Source organism: Lepidochelys kempii, chromosome 10 (assembly GCF_965140265.1).
Source record: "Lepidochelys kempii isolate rLepKem1 chromosome 10, rLepKem1.hap2, whole genome shotgun sequence".
NCBI lineage: Eukaryota > Metazoa > Chordata > Testudines > Cheloniidae > Lepidochelys > Lepidochelys kempii.
Genome location: NC_133265.1, coordinates 72,736,429 through 72,762,125, shown reverse-complemented (window position 1 = coordinate 72,762,125; position 25,697 = coordinate 72,736,429). Strand labels below are relative to the sequence as shown.

The 25,697-nt window shown below is 44.3% G+C and overlaps 1 protein-coding gene across 2 annotated transcripts in view; it reads right to left on the bottom strand.

The window, feature by feature from the left end:
* The window catches only part of SLCO3A1 (solute carrier organic anion transporter family member 3A1), a 212,497-nt gene that overhangs the window by 175,278 nt on the left and 11,522 nt on the right, over positions 1-25,697 (bottom strand). For both annotated transcript variants that reach the window (XM_073304209.1, XM_073304210.1), the window contains exon 2: positions 4,333-4,798. In XM_073304209.1, the coding sequence (XP_073160310.1) occupies positions 4,333-4,798 (466 nt within the window). The remainder of the gene's footprint in view (positions 1-4,332; positions 4,799-25,697) is intronic.

Genomic DNA, 25,697 nt, shown 5'->3' with positions numbered 1-25,697 from the left:
TGGATAAGAAAAAAAAGCAAATAAACAAGCTCTGAATCAAATCCCTTTCACAACCTCAATGATCTAACAGGTTTTTTGTTTTTTTAAAATCTCTTTGGCTCCCTTTGCTATTGTCATGACCTTTGAGCTAAATGAACTCTTGGTAGATGAAATGAAAGAACTTGTATCCCGTCATTAGCAGGGAAAGATATCAAGAGACAGCAAAGCCTTGTCTATGTTAAGGCAAAACTGTCTTTCTTTTAAGAATCCTTGTATGGAGTGGGGATCTCTGATTTGATATTCCTTCGGTTACCACTAAGTTCCTCCTTCTTATTTTCCTAGGGCTGGTTACTTCAGCAACAGTCTGTTTGTGATTGGAAGCAGCATGTTGCATGCATCATAAACCCAAAGCACTGCTACTGTCTCTAGAAATTTGAAATATAACATAGCAGGAGCCGATCCCGATGAGATATCCTTCTGTTAGCATTTCACCCCTCGCTCTTTGCGAGGATGAAATCCAAAGAAGCTCCACGTCTGGCTCAGCAAGGTGCATATACATGGGCCCAGCTTTAACCACCCGAGAAGTCCCATATTTCAATGGGAATACACACATGCTTAAAGTTAGGCACATATTTATGTGTCTTGCCAAGTCAGGGCCTTGGACACTCTCCCCAACGCCATGTGTCAGATTTTCCAAAAGTGGAGGGGGGGAAATTGTGCATGCATAAATTTGCACTCTTAAACCTGTAACGGGACCCACATGGAATCCCACTGAAGTCCATGATGACGAGCACAGGCACAAGGATCTGCCCGCATGGATCCAACTGCTGGATCAGGGCTCTAACTAGGACACACACTTTTCACAATTGTACATGCAGCTGTGGTCAGGGTAGCTAATTAAACATAACTTCATATGTGCATGTAATGACATATCTAAATTTTGTGGGACTATAATACACTAAGTTTGCAAAGTGTTTGTATTTTAGATCCAATGGGACTATTCACGGAGACGGTACAATTAAGCATATGCATAAGTCTTTGAAGGTTTTGAGCCTAGACAGAATGGTCTAAATTCATCCTTTTCTCCATCGCCTTCAGTGGAGTTACACCAGGAATGGATGGCCCGTGAACTGCAATATCTGTATCATTATGTAGTAACAAATTTCTAGCCCTGAGGCTCACACAGTTACATTCCTAATTTGTTTATCCTTCCCTTAATTCTATCAGGTTTCATGATAGTTTTCAAATCCATGCTCCACTCCCCCCCTGCCCCCCACACCTCATATTATGGTGGAGTTTCCCCACCACAAGCGTTTCCCAAATGTCAGTTTCTCACTAGATAGGTGGCATTAGACACCTTCTACAGTTACTTGCCAGAATGTCTCACTCTTGTGCAACATGAATGAATAGAAATAGACTCAGTACACTAGGACAGTTCCATCCAGTTCACTGTATGAGCACTCTTGAAGGAATTCTTATCCTTTCTGGTCAAGTCAGGGGTGAGCAGATATTAACTAATACCTAGGAGTCAGATAAATGCTTTGCCTAGCAAAATCATAGACCAGACACAATTTGCACATTATTGAAGTGAGCCATATGGCAAAAGTTACATAGTTTGGCCAAGAAATGATCATCTCTTTGCAGCTGTCTAATGTGACAACATGACTGTCTGGACTATCATTATTAATTAGTTTCTCTCCTATGGCAGTAATCTGTGTTCACTTTACTCCTGATTTAAAATTATAGAACTTATCCCAGGAATCTCTTATCCTGGATGCATACAGCACAGCCCCTACAGAGTGAACACTTTATTATAGGAGAAGAAGGTTGGTATAAAGTACTGCATAGTGACAATAAACAGGGAATAACTGAGGGTGTATAACACAATGGAGAATGAACCAAGGTCTTTTTGCCAAGGTCACTGAAAATTCCATCATTTGACATCACTGAAAAAGTCAACTAAATTAAAAGCTGAACAAATAATTCACTATCAGTATTTTATCTGAAGAATTTACCCTTCCTTCCTGCTAGTGACAAATACAAAGCAGATCCAGATTCCTTCTTGTTTATTTTATATTCATATTTATTCAGAGAATGATTTTCACTCTTTTACTCTATGAATTGATCACAGTCTGAAGAAAGCATTCGATAAACAGTATTTAACAAGCCAAGTTGTGATGCATGGATGCGATGGGTCAGAAATTACTCATTGATACTGCTGGTCCCCGACTGAATAAGTGCACACACATTTCTGGCACAAATAATCACATTTTGAACTGCTAGGAATGAGTTTTCATGAACATTCATGCCAGTTTAACAAAAACACGCTGTTTGCAAAAAGTGAAAACCAAAACAGTTGGGAAGCAAGTTTATGAGGAAATTCAAATGATTGTTGAGTGGACTTTGTTTTGTCAGTATTTTCCCAGCATCAGTTAAACCACCAACTCTTTAAAGGTTATGTTAAAGCAGCAAGTTTAATGTCTCAAACAAAATTCCTGATAGCACCTCCTCCTTACCACCCTGCACACGTACCCCTCCCCAGTCCCGATCTCAGAGCTGTCATATCTATCTTGCCAATGTATCTACTCCACTGACTTAAGCAAATTGCTAATTTTTCAAGATATTTCTTTATGATCAATGATTCTGAAATAGTTATAAGACTTAATTTAAACTCCTGGTTTGTGGCATTGACAGAGTTGCTCCAGTGAATTCAGCTTTGTATTTACCTTGAGGCCCTTTGTTATCCTGTATTTTACACACAAAGTGATATATTTCCAGTCCTCTTTATACAGTGGAACCCTCACACAAAATTCAAGTAAAATGCTCAGAGCATAAAATTCCAGTGTGCAGAGCTAAATGCTGAAATAATGATTTTATGACCACTTAAGGAATGAATGGGCTGTGCCGTGCACATGCTGGAACCTTATTAAGTAGATGCAAGAGGCATTAATCTAGGAGAGGACTACAACAGCCAACCTATCCGATCGGTGTCCCCGCTGTTTCACTAAGTTTGATATCATGGGACATATTCAGAAATGGCAACAGAAGCTGAGCAGGGTTACCCGAGTGGTGATTCCAGCCAGGTATATTTTGTTCTATTTGGTAACTCAACCGGAGAGGTCATAGCAAGGGTGGTTTGTTGATGGGATTGTCTTTTGGCTTCCAGTCAAAGTAGGTCAGGGGGTGAAGTTTCTGTAGCCAATAAAATACCATGCTGAGGGACACAAGAAGAACACAGGCAGGCAGGCAAATTAGATAAGCAAATGCCTCCGTGCTTTGCTGAATTGGGGCCAGCAGAATTGGTGGCTAGTTACTACTGAGTCCTATGGAAATGGAGCAGATATAGACAACAGATGGACACAGAGTCTAGAGGCTTTCAGAGGACAACTTCACTCACAAAGTTTTCTGAAGCACAGTCACTGAGGGGTTCCTCGCAGAAACCCATGAGCTCTTTACCCTAAGGCCAGAATATTTCAGTTGATAACCAAAACCGAGCGTTACCCCTGAACATGTAACATCATACAACTAACTCCAAGCTGCCTGAGATAGAGTGAGTAATTTTGCAACATGATCACCACTATTGGGAGTTAGATGCCTAACTCCCCATAGATCACAATAGACTTACCAGCTTTGCCATCCTGCACCCGTATCGGTAACATTTTCTGGGGTCTTTCCACAAGATGCTGAGTAGGAGCACCTGCTCTACAAAGAGAACTTTGTCTGTCAGGGGTGTGTGCTCAGAATAGCTTTTCTAAGGAATTATTAGAAAACTTGCAAGGAGAAATGTCCCCTTGCAACCGGTGCCTTCATAGAGTAATCATTAGACATGTCAACTAACACGCTATGGAGGCCGCTAGGGTATGCTGGATAAGGTGGTTAATTATTGTCTTATGAGCTACTTTGATGTTCACCCTGTCTTTGATGTTCTGCAGCTAAAGCTCAACGACAAGTGACCAATATCATTGGAGTTTAAGGGACATGGGAAATTGCTATGAAAAGAAATACCAAGGGAACATCTTTCCTAATCATCCACTGCCTCATTATGACTGCCAACCCAAAGGATGACAACACATCACCAGCTTTCTCTACTAAGAGCGAAGACCCCTGCATTTCTCTGCCATGGTATTTTAAGTGGAAAGGGACAGGGAGGGCACAATGGTTATAGGTGGCAGAGAGATGTTTCTTGTAGTAGTTAGTTCTTGGTAGACCAAAGCCAAGGTACCTTCACAGACATAGAAGCACAGAGAAGAACCTCAAATTCATCCTTTCTATTGATGCTGGAAAACCAGACAACAGAATGAGCTGCAATAGCAGGAACACCTCAAGTGCATTCAAGAAACTTCAAACTCTTACCTATATACAGGGAGGAATCTTTCCGTCTCACGTGGTCATCGATGTAGGAAACTCCTAGTGGCTGTACAGGGGTAGCACCAATGCCTAGGAGCACTTGCGCTCCAATGAGAAGCAAGTACATCATGTTGGTGGTAGTCCTATTCCTGCAGATAAGATCCGGGTCTGGTCCCTCGTTGCTGGTGGACCCGTTGGCAGCACATACATCCCTCCCTTCAGCCCCCCAGCGTATTTCCCCAGATTCATATTCGTACTGATGGGTCAGAAATTCAGGCAACGCAGAAAGGAGGGCGCCCAGAGCCATGACTATTCCTCCGCATCCTATCAAACGTGGCCTATGCCCCCGGGCTCCAAAGTAGCTCACAAAGAGAATGAGGGCCAGGTTCCCAATCTCAAAGCTGCTGGCTATCACCCCCACATCAGCGCTCTGCAGGTTGAATCGCCGCTCCAAGGTAGTTAAAACACTCACCTACAAAGAGAGAGAAATCCAGAGACAATTACTTAAAGAGCACATAACCTACATAACATAAGAACGGCCTTACTGGGTCAGACCAAAGGTCCATCTAGCCCAGTATCCTGTCTTCTGACTGTGGCCAATGCCAGGTGCCCCAGAGAGAATGAACAGAACAGGTAATCATCAAGTGATCCATCCCCTGTCCACCCTTCCCAGCTGCTGGCAAACAGAGGCTAGGGACATCATCCCTGCCTATCTTGGCTAATAACCTGTATTCTGTTTACTCCATTTGCAGATCTTGCCATGATGACTCACAGCTGTTAGTATGTTTGGGCCTGATCTAGAGCCCAGGGAAGTCAATAGGAGTCTTTCCATTGATTTCAGTGGACTTTGGATCAGGCCATTACACTGCAAGTAGTCCCTTGGAACGTCTGCCTGCTTGTGAAGCAAGGGGCTATGGGACATGATCAAGGGTGCTAGTATAATCAGATGCTGTATTAGCAGCACTAGGCAAGGCAACCACAATGCCTTCTAGACCTTGGTGTAAGACCACAGGCAACATTTTCAGAAATGCTTGCATGACTTAGGCACCTAAGTCACATTCACAAAGAGGATTGGAGTCCTAAAAGCCAAAGGTTCCCAACTCCCATAGGCACTTTATAAACATTGACCCCAAAGTTTGAATCTGATTGGGTGCATGCATATCATTCAAGCACATCCTTAACACTGAGCAGCACAAGCGGTGAACCCCTCAAACTCACCCATGTTCCTCAGTACTAGTTTGAGTTCCCATCAGAAGTAGATATGTTTTGGAGGAGCTGGTGTGTGCGGAGAGCTCCTTTCTACTGTGCACTCTGCAAAGCTGAATTGCCTGTTAAGGGCTCGCCTAACCTTTCACCCCTTCCCTTTTGGGACTGTGGTTTTAACACTGAAACCCAACTCTCCCATGGAGCAGTTGAAGAACGCACACCAAAACACATATCAGACAAGCTAGGCACCTGATCCCTTTCTGTCTGAACTCATGGCCTTGCTGACACACTGACACTTGGCTCACACATTGGCAGCGTGTCACATAACTGACTCAAGAAGCAGCCACAAAGGTAAGGAGTTGAGCCCCAACAGAAAGTTTCTTTGCTAAATAAATAAAAATTAAGTTGAACAAACATTTTAAAAGAATCTTTTACAGATTTATTAATAGCTGGGAGCTTCACTTACTGACAAGACAATTTCAAAAGAGAAGGCCAATTAAGATTTACACAATGCAAAGAAATACACTTGTGGGTTTTATGCAACATCAGTTTAGAGCCAAGAAGATGCAGCACTGGTTACAACAACTGCTCTCTGCCACGCTCATGGAAGAAATCCAACATACTTTTATTTTCATGGTCATGTCTCCTTAAAAAAGGCAACCCAATTCCATCTTGGAAACAGGGTGTCTGGTTTTTTTCCTCAGAGATGGAGATGATATTTTTAAGGTCATCCTAAGATGTGCAGTTAGGATTCAAATAAAAAAAAGTGATAGCGATCTCATAATATAAGACAGCCCCTGGACAGTATAAAAATAGTCTCCCAGTGGAGGCGGTCAGAATGTTTGCTGATATACCTCAAAAAGCAGGAAATGTTCTGTCCAACTTTAAAGTATTCTGACAGCAGCTGTCCTCTCAGGGCAGCTAGACCCTATTAGGATACACCAGGATGCTGTTATGCCAAAGAAATGCCTCTTGGCAATAAAATGGACGAACAGAATAGCCTACTTCTGTTACTTTACTTGTGTGAAAGATAAGGACCTTGGGTTCCTGGACATCCAAAGACTCCAGTATGAAAAACAATTTTCATCATTTCTTCAGCTGCAACTGTCCTCACCCGAATCCAAACCACTATTTTTTTGGTGCTAGTGACTTAGTGCCCCCTTTCTAATGTACCAAGAGCTGCATTTAGGCATCAGTATAATAGGCAGCCCCCATAGTGCATGACAGTTAGGAGACACCACCATGGTCACTCATCTGCAGGAGGTCAGTAAAATGCACCTTGCATGGGGAGAGACCAATCTCTATGTGGGGGCCTCTAAGAGCAGCCATTATCGGGATCCTCACTGAAGTCAGCACAAACGATTCTGGAAATGCTTTGGAGTGAAAGTGATGGTTGCCAGAACCAAGCACCCCAAATCTAGGGTGCACCTAGGGCCAAAATTCTAATGATTACATACCTAAAGGATCAAACACATGATCAAGGGCCAACTCCCATGAGACGCTGACTATAAGCAGTAGGCTGGCTCTCCATAGACATTCTGCAGCAGGAAAAGGTCAGGTCAGATACTGGGTGGGGCTGGATTTGAAGGGGTCCACTAGTAATATTTGCATATGGAATGTAAGACAACATGAGGGAAAAATCAAATCCCATGCTTCAAGACAAAGTGATGGAAATATTTTTTCTCTGTACCCCAGAAATACAGCATTAAACAACTGGGTAAGTGCATTATGGAAGGGAGGGGACTGCTCATCATTCTCTCAAGCGCTGGGGTGATCACTGTTAAGAGGCAGGATGCCTGATGAGATGAAACAGTGTGATTCAAAGGAGAAACTGCTGTTCTGAGATACACAGCACGCCGAGGAACCCTCTCTAGTAAATGCAGCTTCTGCACTCAGACAGCCAGAACTTGAATTCAGAGTCCAACCCAGAATCTAAAAGAGATGGCATTGTTTCCACATCCTCTGTGGAAACCATAACCCCCATTGTGACATCCTGACACCCCAATATTCACCACTGTCATGTAATTAGGATATGCTTTATACAAAGTGTGCCTTGTGAGGTGTCATTCTTAAAGTCTCAACAGTAATATCTCGTTGGATTGTATGTGCTATTGTCATATGTGAGGTTATGAAGTTTGGCTATGTATGTGTCGCTGAAACATGTCCTGAGGTTGAAAACACCCACAAGCAGCCTTTCAGGTACAAGAGTAAAGAGGCCAAACAACGTTAATGGCTTACTGAGGAAATGTGCACAAGCACAAGGATTACCCCAGGAATTGTGTACAATAGAAACCTCTCAGAGTTAGCACCACACAATGGGAACTGTTTGACCTATGTCACAGCAAAAGAGCTTTCTAGCAAGTGGGGAGAAGATATAAAAGGGGGACAATGACATTATGGGGGAACCTCACACTCCCTACAACAACACACCTGGAAACACCTGAGGAACAAAGACTGAACTGTGGGAAGTGATGGTCCCAAGCTAGAAGGGTCTTTAGACTGTGTATGAAAACCTGGGAAAGCCCAGGCAACTTGTGCCTTAAGAATCTGCCATCCTGCTTATCACTCAGGGTGAGAATTTGTTAATTTATATCCTACCTATTTAGTGTATTAAACTTAGTCTGTGTGTTTTGTTTTATTTGCTCACTAATCTGCTTTGTTCTGTTTGCTATCCCTTATAATCACTTAAAATTTAGCTTTTGTAGTTAATAAACTTATTTCTTGTTTATACCAAAACTGAGTTTGTGCAATTCATATCTGGGGGTTGGGGGTGGGAAGGGGCAAAAAGCTGTGCTTATCTCCCTCCACATTGAGGAATGGGGTGATTTTTATGAGCTTGCATTGTACAGAGCTTTCTATACAGTGCAAGACAATATTATTTTGGGTTTACACCCCAAAGGAGGTGTGCACATCAGTACTGGGTAAATCCCCGAGCTGCTCCTCCCACACAGAGATGATTTCAGTCTGTATCTGCAGCTGGGTGTGGCCTTCCCTGTGTGTGTGCTAAAGAAGGCTTGAGGGCCTGGCACAGCAAGGACAGGGTGAGGAAGCCCAGACTCGTAGAATGGGCAGGCTCAGTGGGACTCCAGCATATCTGGTGGCACCCCGAAAGGGGGGTCCAACCTCTCACACCCATTTTAAAAGGGAGGAGGGGCAGGTTCCTTTAAGATTTATAAGCAACTCTCAGCAAGAGGTAGTGTGTCCATTATCCCATTTCCTATCCACCTAAAGCTCAGGAAACTTGAACTATTATAACTCTTTCCCATTATACCTTTCATCTGAGGAGTGCAATACAGTTTGCCACAGTAACACCTGCCCATCATCTCCATCTTATAGGTAGGGAAGCCAAGGCACACAGCAGTGATGATTCCCCCTACGTGCACTTTATACATTTCTTGCTCTTAAAAGACACTCTCTAGAGAATTTACCCTTCCTCTGGGATCAGCACTTTCATCTGTCCAGAAATGTTTTTTGCAATAATACAGAAAACACTTCTCTAGAGCTTCTCTTCTGGAGATCCCCCCTTGCCCTATGGGGCAGATCAGAATAGAAGTGACAATTCTTAATGTGTGTAAACTGAGTCACAGGTAGCCAAATTAATCAACGAGGCAAGTATGAGGACGAAGTTACTTGAGTTACAAGGTCAAAGTCAAAGGGAGAGTTTGCAAAGGTCAAAAGGCATCGAGGGTCCCCAACTATCCCTTGTGCCTTTGTCAGTCTCTCCCAACAGGATCCAACTTTGCTGTCTAAATTTAGTCCCTAACCACCCACCAATATTTAAGCACCTAAAAAAGTGGCCTGATTTTCAAAGATGCAGAGAGTCACCTCCTCCTGAAGTCAAGATGCCCTGTGGAGTACTGAACACTGCACAAAGTAAGGCCTGATTTTAAACAGTTTAATGTGAAAATTCCAGCTGAGGTAACTTTCAGAGCAGGCCAATGGCAGGCCCAGAAATGGAACCCAGGAGTAGGGTGACCAGACCTCCTGATATTATTGGGACCATCCTGATATTAGGGGCTTTGTCTTATATACGCAACTATACCCTCCCACCCCCGAAAAAAAGTGTCCCGCTTTTTCACACTTGCCATCTGGGTCACCCTACCCAGGAGTCCGGATTCTTATTCTGCTTCTTCAGCCATTAAGTGTAGGGGGTGGTTTGGTTTCATCTTTTCCTTTCCTGAAAGCTAACATCCCACGTGGATGTGGCCCCAAGTCTCAACAATTCTCACGTTCCACCTAATAATCACCTCCATTCAAACACACGTCTGGATCCTCCTCGCCCCCATCACAAGCACAAGTTACAAGTGAGCAAGAAGTGTGGGTTCTTACTTTGTAACACAAGGATGTGGAACATGGGAGACGGGATGGATGTCTCCAAGGGTTTTATCAAAAGGGAATGTCTTCAGGGAAAGTGCTATTCCCCATCCTCTGCGAGAAGCAGATGGGAGTTCCCTCTTCCCTTGCTTGGTTTAGCCACATTTCCCAGACAGCTCCACCTTCTCCGTGGCTGGGGCACTGAGCCCCTCCCTGTCCCATACTGGGTGTGGTGGTACTGCCCAAGTGGCTACCAACGCTCTCGCAGTTGATATAAACGCTGCCCTTAGCTAACTGTCATTGGAAGCAAAGGGACGAGGAAATTGGCTGCACTTCTCTGGTAAGGGCAAACCCCATCATACCAGCGGCAAGCATCCAGGGGAAACTGGCATCTGTGAGCAAAGTAGCTGACATCCGTGCCAGCAAAGTGGCCTCCACCATTTCCAAAGCGTCATGGAAGAGCAGTAGCGAAAGAAAGGGATGTTGTTGGAGGTGTGCGGGGTGACTGTCGAACCAGAGGTAAAAAGATCTCATATAATAAACAGTGACAAATTACTGAGACAAAAATCAATAATCACCTTTAAAAAGTCAAAGCTAAAGCAACATTTCTTTTACTCCCATCACTAACACCAGTGGGGCTTTCGTTATGCAAGTTTTCAGTCATACTTGCTGTTTATCATTCCACTCTGCCCAGATCTATATATCTTGGCATCTTTGAGCCAACGTAAAATTGCTTATATAATCTGTTTATTTTATACTAATGTTCCGCAGGAACGCATGTCACATAAACCTGCTTTAGAGTGTTGCACTGCTTTATCACTGCAAAATGAATCCTGGGCTGGGGCGCTGTGACGGAATCAGACCTACAATGCACTGAAAATGAGTATCATATCGTTCATATCTCCAGTGATCAAGTCACATTCACATTTCCCTTCACAACCTGCTCCCCGCGAGCCTGAAGAGAAGTTCATTGTATTAATAACAGTTATATGCAGAAAACACATCGGCTTTATGCCTGGAGGGCATTTCTTTAAAGGCTTCTTTTTTAATGTAAAATACATTTTCTCAGCCACGTGGTAAGGGACTGGACTTGAAGAGACATGTCTGCAGTGCTACAGGGTGTGAAATAATTGCCTGGTAACTATATCCCCAAAGGAGAAACAAAAGAGAACAGGTTCCCAGAGCCTCCATTACAGATGCATAGAGCTTCAGATTCCTTGAAGAGCCAACACAACCTTACCAAGTTGCACAGCTTCCATCTTATACTCCACAGACAATTTATTTGGAACACATTGTCCTCTCCTCCAGCAAAGCCCACAGAATGGGAATTGAGCCCAGGAGAATCCCTAGGTTGGATAGTCTCCCTTACATGTATTTGGGAGCAGGAGGGGGGGAAATGAATTCCTTTCCTCAGGAGTACTGGCCTCCCTGTTCCCCTCCAGGCAACAGAGCCCAGAGATGAGTTATTTTAAGGCCAGACGGGGCCATTATGATAATCTAGTCTGGCCTCCTGCACAGCACAGGCCCGAGAATCTCACCCAATAAATCCTGCCTCAAGCCCATAACTTGCAGCTGAACTAGAGCCTCTTTAATACGTGAAGACTTGTGCACATCTACACTGCAACGAGACACCTGCAGCTGCCCCATGTCAGCTACCTTGGGCTTGCAGGGCTTGGGCTGCAAAACTGCGGGGTAGATGTTCTGGCTCACATTGGAGTCTGAGCTCCGGGACCCTTCCCCATCACAGGGTCACAGAGCGTCAGCTGCTGCCCCAGCCCAACCCGAACGTCTACACCTCAGTTTTACCACCCCAGAAACCTGAGTCCCACAAGCCTGAGTCAGCTGACACGGGCCAGTGTTTAGTCGCAGTGTAGACATACCAAGAGCTTCCTTACTGCACCTTGCCCAGTACTTCCACCCCTTCCACAGAGAGGTGAAGGGAAGAAGCAGCAATCATTGCCACAAGCATCAGTATTAACCCTGGCACAGATGCCTGGCTGAATAATTTTGAGGGTAGGAAATGATTCTCCTGGACTCCAACCACAGAACCCAACCATGCAGCTACCAGAAGAATCCTTAAAGCCACAGCTCTACCCCTCCTTTTCTGCTCTGCCCAGTTGTGCTCCTCTCTGCTCAGGTCAGTAGAAAGGACCTTATTTATTTATTCTTGCATGACAGGTCATAAGTCACCTATTACAATGCTGTTCACATTCCAGTGAACTCAGGAACCCGTTCAGCTAAAGCGTTTAAAGCTTAAGCACGTGCACAAGTCCCACTGAAGTCACACACTTCAGTGCTTTGTTGAATAGGGATGAGATAATTCATGGGTTTACAGTTAAGCATGTGCTTAAAGCTGGGATTTTCCAAGGGACCCACGGGTGTTGGGTGCCCAACTTCCACTGAAAGTCCGTCAATGAGAAATGGGCATCTGGCTCCCTTAGGGCTTTTTGAAAATTCCAGCCCATGCGATGAATTGCAGCTTGAGGATGTACCGGGCAAATTCAACAGCATGGCATGGAAGAGGCTTTCTCCCTTCTGCACAGTACACCAGGTATATCAATCAGCAGCCATGGACATAGATGCTAGATGTAAAAAAATCAGCAATAAGGAAGGCTTGGGGGAGAGAGAGAGGAGTTTATTTTTGCCATCATTCAAATGCAGGATGAACTGGTCGTTTAGCCGCTGGGGTTAATGGGACTTTCAGAGCAATGCCCCCTGTGCACAGAGGGGAGAACTGTGCCAGTAAGTCTTACCAAGAATTGATACCTAACTTTATCCATAATGATACACATATACATGCAATCCATATATGAAACTGGAACAGCCATGTGATAAATTGTGGGAAAAATGAGACCACCATTATCATGCATCCTTGATGGCCTCATCTGCGGCCAGCCTACCAACCCATCTCTGCACAGGACTGCTCACAACATTGTGTGCGTGCCTCACGTGTTGTTTTAAAAATGACCTATCTGACAAAGGATTCCTTCTTTCCCCACCCAAGTGTAGGATGGGCAAGATTCAAGGTGTGATATCTCAGGAAGGCTATCCAGACCTGTGACTTTCACTGCTGGACATTTTTTGCCGACATTGCCCAGCCATATCTGCAGAAAGACATGAGTCTACTGGGGCTACCATGAATACTTGAGACAAGAGACTACAGTCTCATCTCAAGCAATGAGGGGAAAAAAATACCTGCAAACCCAAGCCATATTAAAGCTAAGGAAAACCAAGAAAGGGGCTCAGTAATAGCTTGTGGTTTAATCTAACCTATCCCAATTCTGTAGGGCAGGGTACACTGTGTCTATTGTTTCTCCTGTAATTTCTATTAAGCCTCTTGTTATAGGCTACAGCCTGTAAAATTGGAGCACCGTGAAGGAACCTGTCGCCACCTAAACCCACTCCAGAAATGGTGTTTTTCCCAGGTTGGAATCCGTACACAGCTGTTCTACAGGCTTGCCCAAATCACTGGTTGTATCTGAAAGACCTGCTCTCTCAGCTTTCCAGCAGTCTCTCAGTCTGTTTTGTTTGCCCTCAGCTGTTGCAGGACACAGCTGAATGCAAGCAGTTCTGTGACACCCTTTTGCATGGTCCGAGCCATCCCACGCAATTTCTAGGAACCAGGTTATTTGTGCATCATGAAGAGATCAGACAACTCTCAGCATTCAGATGGAATATCCTGTTCGGTCAGGGGGTCGTAACTCAGAATGGAAAACCTTTGTCCATTGCTGACTAGCTCCCATCACACCCATCTTGTTAGTGACACAAGGGAGGCCGGACATTCTACAAGGGCATATGGGAGAAAGGAGGATAACAAAAAGAAGGGGAACCAAACACAGCAAGAACCCCTCTGTTCCAGCCACAGTAAGTTAATTGGGTGCATCTCAAACCTGACCCAGAACAACTTCAAGCTTGTCTGGTAAGCCTACAGATCATTCTACATGCTGTTTAAAGCCATAATTCTAGGATCCAGATGTGTACAAGTAGATTTGTGCGGCCGTCAGTAACAATACTTTGCTGCCACTTTCTTTAGCATCCACCATCCAAGGATCCCAAAGTTCGGGAGGCAGCCAGGAAGTAAGCCTCCCTCTGAGGAAGGGGTATCATCCCATTTTATAGAAAGGGATGATAAGGTAAAGAGGGATTAAGTACTGCGATTTGCTCCTCACCTCCCTTAACACTCATCCGCAAATTCAGTGAATCTCATATCATCATCATCATGGCAAATCCCAAAGGGACATTGTCTCCTAGCAGATCAGGCACCATTACCATTACTATTAGTACAGGAATGGCCCTTTCACAAGGTTCCGTTGGTCATTTTTGACTCACCAGCAGAGAAACTCTTGGACATTTCAGCTAGAAGGACAATTGACCAGACGGTCACAGATAGTCAGCTTCACTATAAGCACCCTCACAACATGAATGTACTGACCACAGAGGGCCAGAGCTGGGACTAGAACCCAGTAGTCCTGACTCCTAGTCTCCTGTTCTAACCACTAGAGTACACTGAACTTCACTAACAAAAAGTATTTTTTTATTTTCAGAAATAAACAGGTATAAATCCTGACTGGGATCACCCCTTGGCACCTGGGATAACACTAACCATCATCACTCTTTCAGTACCCTCACATTTGGGATGCGAACCCAGTTGATTTTCTGGCCTGGAAAAACAAATCTACGTGGTAAATCCAGTCTAGTGGTCTGTGAGACTTACTGGTCTTTAATAATACAAATATGGTGAAGCCAGAGGCCGTTTCAATTCTTGGTTATTGTTAAACATTACATCCAGCCAAATGATGCATTACAAACGTGAAAGTGGAACATTTGCCTCGATAGCACTAGCAAAGGGCCGTGCTTAATATTGGATTGAAATGCACTAATGGAGTCTGTGCAGACTGTTTATACGGGGGTGGCTAAGGCATTGGGGACTGACCTTTGAAGCAGTCCCTGATGGGGTTCCTATTGGCCCTAATATGAACTTTCCGATTTCCCTTGTGCTCAGTGTGCAATTGCGTGGAGTAGAATGAGGACGTCTTTAATTTGAACAAAGGCGTTGATTTACAAGTCAGTTCGGACAAGATGAAAAGTAGGTCTTAGCCACATGACTCAGAGGTGAAACAGACAATAGAGTCATACGGTAGGGTAGCACTCTGCACTACAATATAAACACAGGTTTCAGAGGAGCAGCCGTGTTAGTCTGTATTCGCAAAAAGAAAAGGAGGACTTGTGGCACCTTAGAGACTAACCAATTTATTTGAGCATAAGCTTTTGTGAGCTACAGCTCACTTCATCGGATGCATACCGTGGAAAATACAGTGGGGAGATTTATATACATAGAGAACATGAAACAACGGGTGTTACCATACACACTGTAATGAGAATGATCACTTAAGGTGAGCTATTACCAGCAGGAGAGCGGGGGGTGGGGAGTGCGGGAAGGAAGGGCAAAAACCTTTTGTAGTGATAATCGAGGTGGGCCATTTCCAGCGGTTGACAAGAATGTCTGAGGAACAGTGGGGGATGGGGGGGGGAATAAACAAGGGGAAATAGTTTTACTTTGTGTAATGACCCATCCACTCCCAGTCTCTATTCAAGCCTAAGTTAATTGTATCCAGTTTGCAAATTAATTCCAATTCAGCAGTCTCTCGTTGGAGTCTGTTTTTGAAGTTTTTTTGTTGAAGAATTGCCACTTTTAGGTCTGTAATCGAGTGACCAAAGAGATTGAACTGTTCTCCAACTGGTTTTTGAATGTTATAATTCTTGAGGTCTGATTTGTGTTCATTTATTCTTTTACGTAGAGACTGTCCAGTTTGACCAATGTACATGGCAGAGGGGCATTGCTGGCACATGATGGCATATATCACATTGGTAGATGTGCAGGTGAACGAGCCTCTGATAGTGTGGCTGATGTGATTAGTCCCTATGATGGTGTCCCCTGAATAGATATGTGGACACAGTTGGCAACGTGGAATTCCTCAAGGGCTTCTTTTCCATGGGTCCCGATGATGAAGATGTCATCAATGTAGCGCAAGTAGAGTAGGGGCATTAGGGGATGAGAGCTGAGGAAGCGTTGTTCTAAGTCAGCCATAAAAATGTTGGCATACTGTGGGGCCATGCGGGTACCCATAGCAGTGCTGCTGATTTGAAGGTATACATTGTGCTCCAACCCCTCAGACAGAGACAAAACACCTACAAGATCTCTATCAAGCATTCTTACAACTACAATACCCACCTGCTGAAGTGAAGAAACAGATTGACAGAGCCAGAAGAGTACCCAGAAATCACCTACTACAGGACAGGCCCAACAAAGAAAATAACAGAACGCCACTAGCCGTCACCTTCGGCCCCCAACTAAAACCTCTCCAACGCATCAACAAGGATCTACAACCTATCCTGAAGGACGACCCATCACTCTCACAAATCTTGGGAAACAGGCCAGTCCTTGCACACAGAGAGCCCCCCAACCTGAAGCAAATACTCACCAGGAACCACAAACTACACAACAGAACCAGTAACCCAGGAACCTATCCTTGCAACAAAGCCCCTTGCCAACTGTGTCCACATATCTATTCAGGGGACACCATCATAGGGAAATATGCCACGCAGAGGCCTTAATATAATTAGCCTAATTTATGGTCAAGAGACAAATCCGGGGCTACAGGCTAAGCCAGAGTTATGCCCACACTGCAGACAAAGGTGAACGAGGCCAATGGAATTGGTCATGGGAGCTTTCCCAGGCAGGAGCAGGGAAGCAGGACAGAAGTGACACATGCTGGCCATTCTCAAGCAGCATTAACAAAAAAGTTTCGAAGGAAGCAGAGTTCAGGCCTCATGGTTGGAGGACAGTAGTGATTATACAAGGGCTACGTACTAAGCGGGGAAAACAGAGGACATGGGGAGCAAGACCTCTCTCTTCTGCTGCATATGTTCTGACAATATTGCTGATGTTCAGTCCTGTTCCCGAAACATTTAAGCCAATACAGCGAGGGGGGAAAGGGAAAGCCTTTTTTAAAAATGGACCTCACCAGATAGCCAAGTGGAGTTGCTGATCCTTGTGAGTCTATTGTAAGCCTCATGTTCTCTGGCATTTTTCTTAAAGCCTTGGCGGCTGGAATCAGGTTATTACCCGAGATTCTCAGCCTCCTTCCAAAGTGAGTTTGTATCACTGGAGGTTCTGGGGAAAAGCTTGAAAATGTGACTCTTCTCCGTGAAGAGAAATCAAAAGAACAGCCTTTGGGTAAAGTTCTTGTGATTTTTGAGCCACTCAGACCTTTCAGGACCCTGGCTCATAATTTTTTAAATACTTGGGGTGGGCAATGACACAGCAAATAGCCTAGTGACTTGGTATCGAATGAACCTCATTCTTCCCTTGCCCTCTTTCTGCCATCTCTCACTAAGACTGGGAGCCACCCTTTATGCATCTGCAAAAGGCCATGAGTAGCCATGAGGCTGTTTAAATAGCAAACAATTGCTCAACATGGGGGAAGGAAAGGAGCCCTGTGATAAAAGCACTGGTAACAAGAGATAGGCGTTCAATGCCCAGCTTTGTCAGAGGCTCACCACGCCTCAGTTTCTCCCACTAAATGGGGTCACTGATAGCCACCTCCCTCACCAAAGAGGGCCACACACTGCAGCAAGCAGCACTCTCAGAAAGCCAATTCATAAAGGCTGCTGCTCAGTGACTGTACACAGAGGGCTGAATTTTGCCCCAGCAGGCTGCGTGTGCCATCTTACTTTCTGCCATGTGCTGAATGCCCCACGAGAGCTAAGAGCACCCTTCCAGGGCCCTTGAAAGTTAAATATATTTAAGGGAGTTACATTCTTTTCTCCTCTACTTATCTGCCAAGATTCAAATTCAAGGCTCTTGTGTTTCTGCTGCAACCACTGATGACATCTCTGTGGCAGGTATTTTGCTCCCTCACATGCTTGGAACTCAAGTCTTGGCAGGTGAAGAGAGAAAAAAAAAAGCTTTCTATGAACAGTTAAATAAAACCAGACCCGATCAGGGACTGACTCAGTATCCAGTTGGTTACTGCTGCCAATGCAAGCCCTAGTTTTGTCCTTTTCTCCTTGTACTGCCTTTGGACTGCTCAGTTTCTCCTGCTTCTCATATCGCGGAGAGATAACACAGGCCACGCAGTATCTGAGGGCAATAGGTGCAGCACTCAGGCTGTAGAACAGGAGCCAGCCATCCCCAAGGTTACGTTCTACAGAGCTGCACAAATTCCAGTCCGAGATACTCTCCGAGCAAGGGAATGTGAAGGGACCCGTCTGCATGCCGTGCATTAATCTGGGCAAAGCAGAGCCACAGATCTCTCAGTAAAGCGGGGCATGCAGACCCTGAGCCTGGAAGCTGGTAGTGATGCTATGTGGACGGTAACCAAGAGACTTACAGACTAGCGGGATCACACTGGGTGTTGTTGGGGAGCTGAAGTGACAACAGAATGAATGACTCATCCCCTAAATACACACAGAGAAAGCAGGAAGATGGGCATCTGCTGGATGTCAGTCTCTCCTGCAGAGCAGGGAAAACCAAATAGCTCTGATGCATGATAGGAGACTCTTTGCCCCATTCAATTCCCCATCCCCCTTGACTTCCCTTGTCTTCTCCCTCTTGCCTTTAAGCCTTTCCTCTCAGCTCCATTCCCCCTACAGCTCTTGCCACTCCTTCAGTTCCTTTCTTTTTACCTACATCCTCAGTTCTTCACTCTTCCTTTTAAACAAAGGACCCTCTGGAGCTATTTCTCCTTCCTAGAACACAATGGACACTTCCATACGTTCCGCCTAGTCAGCGTGGTAGCCCTGATATAATTTAATGGCCACCATCCTTATGTTTAGGCCTTAAAGCTGCTAGAATCTGATAAGTCAGGTTCTCTTGATTTTAAGTAGGGTTACATTTTACAAAAGCACTTAAGTGACTTAGGCGTCAAAGTCCCATTTTCAAAACTGACTTAAGCACTTAGAATAAGTCACTTTTGAAAACAGAACTTAGGTGCTTTTGAAAGCCTAACCCCAGACCTCTTTGTAAAAGCTACCACCCTGCCCCTGACTGAGTAAGGCAGCCCCCAATGGTCACAGCTGATGAAAGATTTGAAAAGCAAAGAGCTAGACCCTCAGGCTCACCTGACTTCTACACAGTGCACCTGGGGTGAGAGTCACACGAGTAGTTTTCCTCCCCCAATCATGGGGACAGCTGAGCACTAGCTGAAACAGCAGCACAACTGGACCACAACCTCCCCCATCCCTGGCATGATACCCCCTTCCCACCTCTCCTCCCCGAAGTGTCTCCTACACTGGGGCTGTGTGGCAGGAGCAGGCACCATAGGACTGGCTATATCAACTCTACAGCCCTCAGAGATTCCTTTCTTCAAGGTTAGGGAGGCTTCCCATCCCTCATTCCCCCCACCCATGGGACAGCCCAGAGAGCCTAAAAGTTTTAACTGAGGTTAGTTATCTATCCTAGAGCTGTTCTGAGATTTCCACTGATGCCCAGACAATGGCTCTAACTAAGACATGGTAGGTAGCACCCCTCTCTATCTATGCACTCTATGCCTGTGGTCATGATCAACATCCCATCAACTCCTCCAGCCACAGATTACATTTCAAACTAATATATAAAAGTGGCTTTACACTGCATTTGTAGGTAGCAATAAGCAGTAGGTCTGACCCTTCCTTTGGATAGGGCCCTGGGCCTACACTCACAACACTTCTGTTCCATCACATTTAATATGGTTTCCCCCACACAATACTGACCATACTACAGAAATGCAAAAAAAAAAAAAAACAGATGAAGTGCCATGAGGCACAGTTTGTAATTGTGTGGGGCACATGCCAGGGTTTGGTCCACATAAAATAGTGGGTTCATCCCAAACCTCTGCCAGCGAAGGCTCTACAGCATCAGATAACAGTTAGTGGTTGTGAGACCCTCACACACTAATGTATTTATCTTCTCAACACCCATGCTATTATCCCTGTTTTACAAATGTGGAACCGAGACAAAGAGAGATCAAATGACTCACTCAAGGTCACACAAGAAGTTTGAAACAGATCCAGAAATTGAACTCAGATCTCCTGGATCCCAGGCCAGTACCTTAACCACTAGACCATGCACCCATTCTTTGTTTCTTAACCACTGGTACTGTGAGATATACAAGGGTACCTGCTCCCATGACTGCCAGGTGTCACATCTGCTCAAATGCCAGTGAAAGCTGATTTCTCTGGGCATGGAAATTAAAGGCTTGACTCATGAAGGGAGACAGTTTCGATGTGACAGCTCCAGAGAGCACAATGCAGAGCAAGACTCCGGTTTTAAAACATTACCAAGTGCAGCAGGAATGTTGAGCAGTCCCTGCCAAAATGTCACTATCCACATTTTCTGCAGAGTGAGTGCTGGCTTAAAGCGAACAAGTTACTGTTTTCCCATCATTTAATCTCTCTCAGTTGTGTGTGGGGGTCGGAGGGGTAGGGATCAGGGGGAAGGCTAGGGAAACACATGATGACACTGTGTCCTGGATATATTCCATGAATGTAATTTTTTGTGATGTCGTTTGGATACAAAGAGTTCCAAGTGTAATCAGGACGCCGGGAACCAAATCGAAAAAAAATGTCTGAATCTGTACACTACAAGCCATTGAAAAAAGAAGAAAGCAGAGGTCATTTTGTTTTCAACTTACATTTCCAGTACCTTGGAGTTTTATTTAGATTTATTCAGAAGCACACTTTGCAACATCACAGTGATGACATGCCATGAAAAACGGCATAGCATCCTTGGCCAAATTCTCCCCTGATGTAAAGAAGCAAAATTCCACCAGTGACATTGAAGCAGTGCCCATTTACAACAGGAGAGAATTTGGTCCTCTGTTCAGAGCCCACTTTCTTCAGCTAATAGAAATCTTTTGCCCATCTCGATCGCCACCTGTTCAAGGATCCCAAAGTGCTTGCAAACGTTAATTTAGCCTCCCAGCTCAACACTCCCAGGAAACAGACTTTTTTACAGATGAGGAAACCGAGGCACAGAGTGGGAAATAGCTTGCCATAGGTGCACAGGAAACCTATGGCAATGCTGGGAATACAACCCCCAACTTCCATCTCTGTGCCAAACCCACAAGTTCCACCTCCCAATGTGTGCTATTTTCTATATTTTTATATTATATTATATATAAGAATAAGTCACTTTTGAAAAATAGGATTTAGGGGCTTTTGAAAGCCTAACCCCAGATCTCTTTGTAAAAGCTACCACCCTGCCACTGAATGAGTAAGGCAGCCCACAATGATCACAGCTTATGAAAGATTTGAAAAGCAAAGAGCTAGACCCTCAGGCCCACCTGACATCTGCACAGTCCGCTTGGTGAGAGTCACATGGGTAGTGATGCTTTGATGATGTAAATGGGGAAACAGACAGCAGGAGCAGATGAGTCCTGCCATGAGTGCAGGGGACTGGACTAGATGACCTCTCGAGGTCCCTTCCAGTCCTATGATTCTACGAAAACATGGGGTCAGAGCATGCCTCCACTTGCCATTGCAAAGTGCTCTAAAGTCATGAGACTGACTTTATAATCATGTGGTTTTAAAAATATTTTTAAAAATTGGGGATTTTTATTTGCTTTCTGGTGTCTGAGTCTTTAGGGGCCACTCAATTCTTATTTTCAAGCTTTTCTCCACCACCACCACGAAGGAGAGAAATTTACTTTAAAAAAAGCTGAGATTCTCATGTAGTCACAGGAGTCCAGGAGCTGGGGCTTAAAATAAAAACACCAAATGTTATGAGACTCACAATGAGTCACAAGAGATGCCAACACTGCCTCCTACAGAAGAGACAGTAAACTTCCAGGAGACTCCACTCCAGTAGTTTCCTGAAATCCTTCCATCAGGAGTAAGGTTTGCCTCCTGCCCTCTGAAATCCACTAAAATCTGTGGGTATACACACAGGACTAACCACAAAGAGGCCACACGCCCCCAGACCTACTGTGGCTTCCTCTCGGTTCCTGGAAATACAGTTCCAATGGAGCCACATTACCAGGATTTCCCCCACCTGCCACAGCACAGGGATTCCCCAAGCACAGAGTGGGCCCCATGGGGAAGTTAACCACCACCCTCCTGCCTCCCTTCCAACCTCTCCCCATGCACAAATCCCCAGGTCTGAAGAGAGCACATATGGTCCAAAGTCTGAAGGCTGGGGGTGGGGAAAAGGGAAGCCCAGCTGCAGCTGATCCACAGACCCCTCCACTCCATCCCAACTGAGTGAACATTACACACACACTCACACACCCCTACCTATTGGATATTATCTTGCCCCTGGATTCTGTTTTGGGGATAAATTCCTACTGAAAGAAACAGATAAACATGACACACATATACACTGTGGTAGCCCCAGACATGGATCAAGGCTCTATTGTGCTAGGTGCTGTACAAACATAAACACACAGATGGGCCACACCCCCAAAGAGCTTACGTCATGTTTTTAAAACTGAGATTGTAAGTATAAGTCTTTCTAGAGACCGTGTCCACAGCTTCCTATAAGCCATCAAGTACCATTACAGTAAGAGACTAGAGATCTATTTAAATGACAGATGGCAACATAAAAATACCAGCAGAAGCTTAGCCAGGTTAGAACTAAGTTGATTGCCCAAATATATTTGGGTGTATATATATATATATATATATATATATATATATATATATATATATATATCTATATCAATACTGCCTCAGCTCTCAGAGCCGAAATCATAAAATTAAAGTAATTCCATGAGGCAAAGACTAGAAATTTGAAATGCTCACCTCCCTAGCAGGGAGATAGCCCTGGCTCCCACCAACACAACACTCCTAGGTGTATAGAATGACATCTACAGCAGTCCCTTAGGCAACAAAGTCACTCATGGAAGAAAACATGCCAGAGTTCTGTGATAAGGCTCCAGAATGCTAAAGATTTTATCCCAACAAACCAGCTCAAGTTTCAAATTGCAGTCGAATAGCCAAGGCCACACACTCAGAAGAATAGCATGCAAGCGCCCCAGAGGCTGAAGTGTGCTATCCTAAAGCAGCCAGCAGTAACTCCCACCAAACAGGTTTCTGGAAACTGATCTGTTTGTGGAGGGACATACGAATAGAGAGTGGGACTTAACCAGGCAATTAAGCAGTTTGCTCTGGATGAATTTGTACAGGTGAGTATACAGCACGTTTCATTGGCTCAGCTCTTGCTTCCAAGCACATTGTAATGGTGGACTTGACTCCCAGTCCCTTATAGGAAGGGATTACAGTAGCCATGTGCAAACTGTCCAGAATGGCTGGTTCCCCACTCTAGGAAGGTCTCTAAATCTAGTCTCCCAGCAAAGGACTTCAAACAGAAAAGAGAAAAACTAAGCTAGTACTGGGATTCCAATGCTCAAACTAGCAATAGGGCATTCGATACAACGCCGCTTTGAGGACAGAAGTTGAGCATAGGACGGGATCATTGCCCTCCAACCCCAGAGCTGGAGGAACCAAAGCCAGCAGCAGATCCCTGCAGAAGCACTGCTGAAGAGGGTGCTCCATGGTTGTCAGGATTAAGCCAGTGCCCAGGATCCATTTTGTGAACTACAGTATCTTCTGAACTGGCTGATCTTACTACAGCTAATGCTACTGCCCTTAGGGAACAGCCACCAAAGATATGTTTGATTCCCCCTTTAAGACAAGGCTTCCCTTCTACTAAAGCTACCAGCGCTCAGCTGCACTAACTTCAGACATAAGGGCTTGCATTATAACCAGCAATATGCTGCAGGAAACACAGTGCACGTCTCCCATGAAGAGGCTGAAAGGCCTCATTGTAACTAAGTTGCCCTTTGTACTGTCTATCCAACAAGGCACAAAAACAAAAAACACAGGCTTCTCTCTGCTGGTACTAGAAGTCCAAATAAATGTTGTCTTTCTAAATGCCACATGAAGAACCTAAACTGATGAAGACTTTATAAGAGCATTTATTCCTTCTATGCACTTTACAAATGAAAGATACTATATACATTTATCAGGGCGTAGCCATGTTAGTCTGTATCCACAAAAACAACAAGGAGTCTGGTGGCACCTTAAAGACTAACAGATTTATTTGAGGAAGTGAGTTTTTTACCCACAAAAGCTTATGCTCAAATAAATCTGTTAGTCTTTAAGGTGCCACTGGACTCCTTGTTGTTTTATATACATATAGCATTGCTCACGCCAATGAATCTCAAATTTTATACACACACAATTATTCAAGATCACTATACATGTAAGTTACATCCACATGAATGGTTTCGCCCACCAGTGAAATACACCTCTCACTTGGGTGGAACATGGAAGCATCAAACAGCAATATTACACAACAGTTTCAGTCAGGATATAGAGACTACTGTGTGCAGTTGAAACTGCAGGAGGAATTCATGGATGGAGAATACTGTTTCCCAAATGGAAATTTGGCCAGGACACTGGAGTTAATACCAATACTTGTGCAAAAAGTACAAAAGGATCTTTAGTGACTGCAAGTGGTTAAGGCTTTCGTTTCAGGTCCAAAAGATGGCACCTTTCTCAGAAGAGCATATCCACCACTGGACTGGGGGAATGTACGCAATACTGTTTCAGCAGGATCAGGATTATTATCAAACCACTCACACCACTTCCAGTCCTGTCCTTGGAGGTCTCCAATCTAAATCCTGGTCAGGTTAGAAGGACATCATAGCCTTAAGAGCTATGGGTGCGCACTTTGCCAAGAGGATGGATACAGTTTAGAAAATGTAAAGCTTTGGGAGAGTGACTTTGAGATAGACTTTGCTAAGTGAGCTGTGACAATCAATTCTACCTGCCGGTGAGTCAGAAGTTGAGAACCAAGCAATAGGATTGAAAACTTAAATCCTAGCTCACATCTTTAGAGACCAAGAATCTTCCACCTGTTAAACATTGTATCTGTCTCCCTTACTATCTATTGATCTTTTTATAATCTGGTATCTTAAAATAAATGGTGCACAATACAAATGTCAAAGCAAAAAGTAAACATATCTTCACACTAAAAAAAACCCCATGAATATGGCACAAAAGTAGCTGGAAGAGTTCAATGAACATTAAAAGTACATCAGGGTGTTTTTCATAATTTTCCAAATGGTTTTCTTTAACTCGCCTTCTATAACTCCTCCTTGGAAACTTGACATTGAATCTTTGCATTCTGAATACTCCCCATTACATAGGTGTATGCACACACAAATGGGTTTTGTGCAGTGTTGCTGGTAAGGGCTAGACCACACACACACCAGTTTGTTATTGTAGCATTGCTTGTGGATGCACAGCAGGGATTTTTGTTTATTTTTTTTTAACATAGGTTCTCATGATAGTTTGGCTGCACACAGGTTTGTTATTGTAGAGTTGCTCATGAATGCGGGGCTGAACAATTTGGTTTGTTATTATAGGGTCTCAATCACTGGGCTGCACAGACACACGTTATTGTAGAATTGCTCACGAATAGTGCTAGGCAAAGATTTTGAGGGTGGGGGGAACTTTTCACTGAAAAAAATGCAGATTCAGGTTGACTCGCACATTTTGAAAGTTCTTGTCAGGTATGCTGAATTGCTTTGATCAAAACAAACAAACAAGAGATCTGAATAAAATCCTTTCTAATTTTGGATTCCAAACAATTTTTGTTCCAAATTATACTTCAATTTTACTTTTTTTAAATGTTAAGGCCTCTTAAAAAATATCAGTTATTCGCACAGCTTTCCTTGCGAAAGCTGGTTTGTTACAGTAGGGATTCCATGAGCTTTGGGCAGGGCACACTCTGGTGCTGTAGCATCATGCACAAAGGTTGGCCTTCTAAAAAAAAGGAGCAAATTAAAAAAAACCCTCAAAATAGG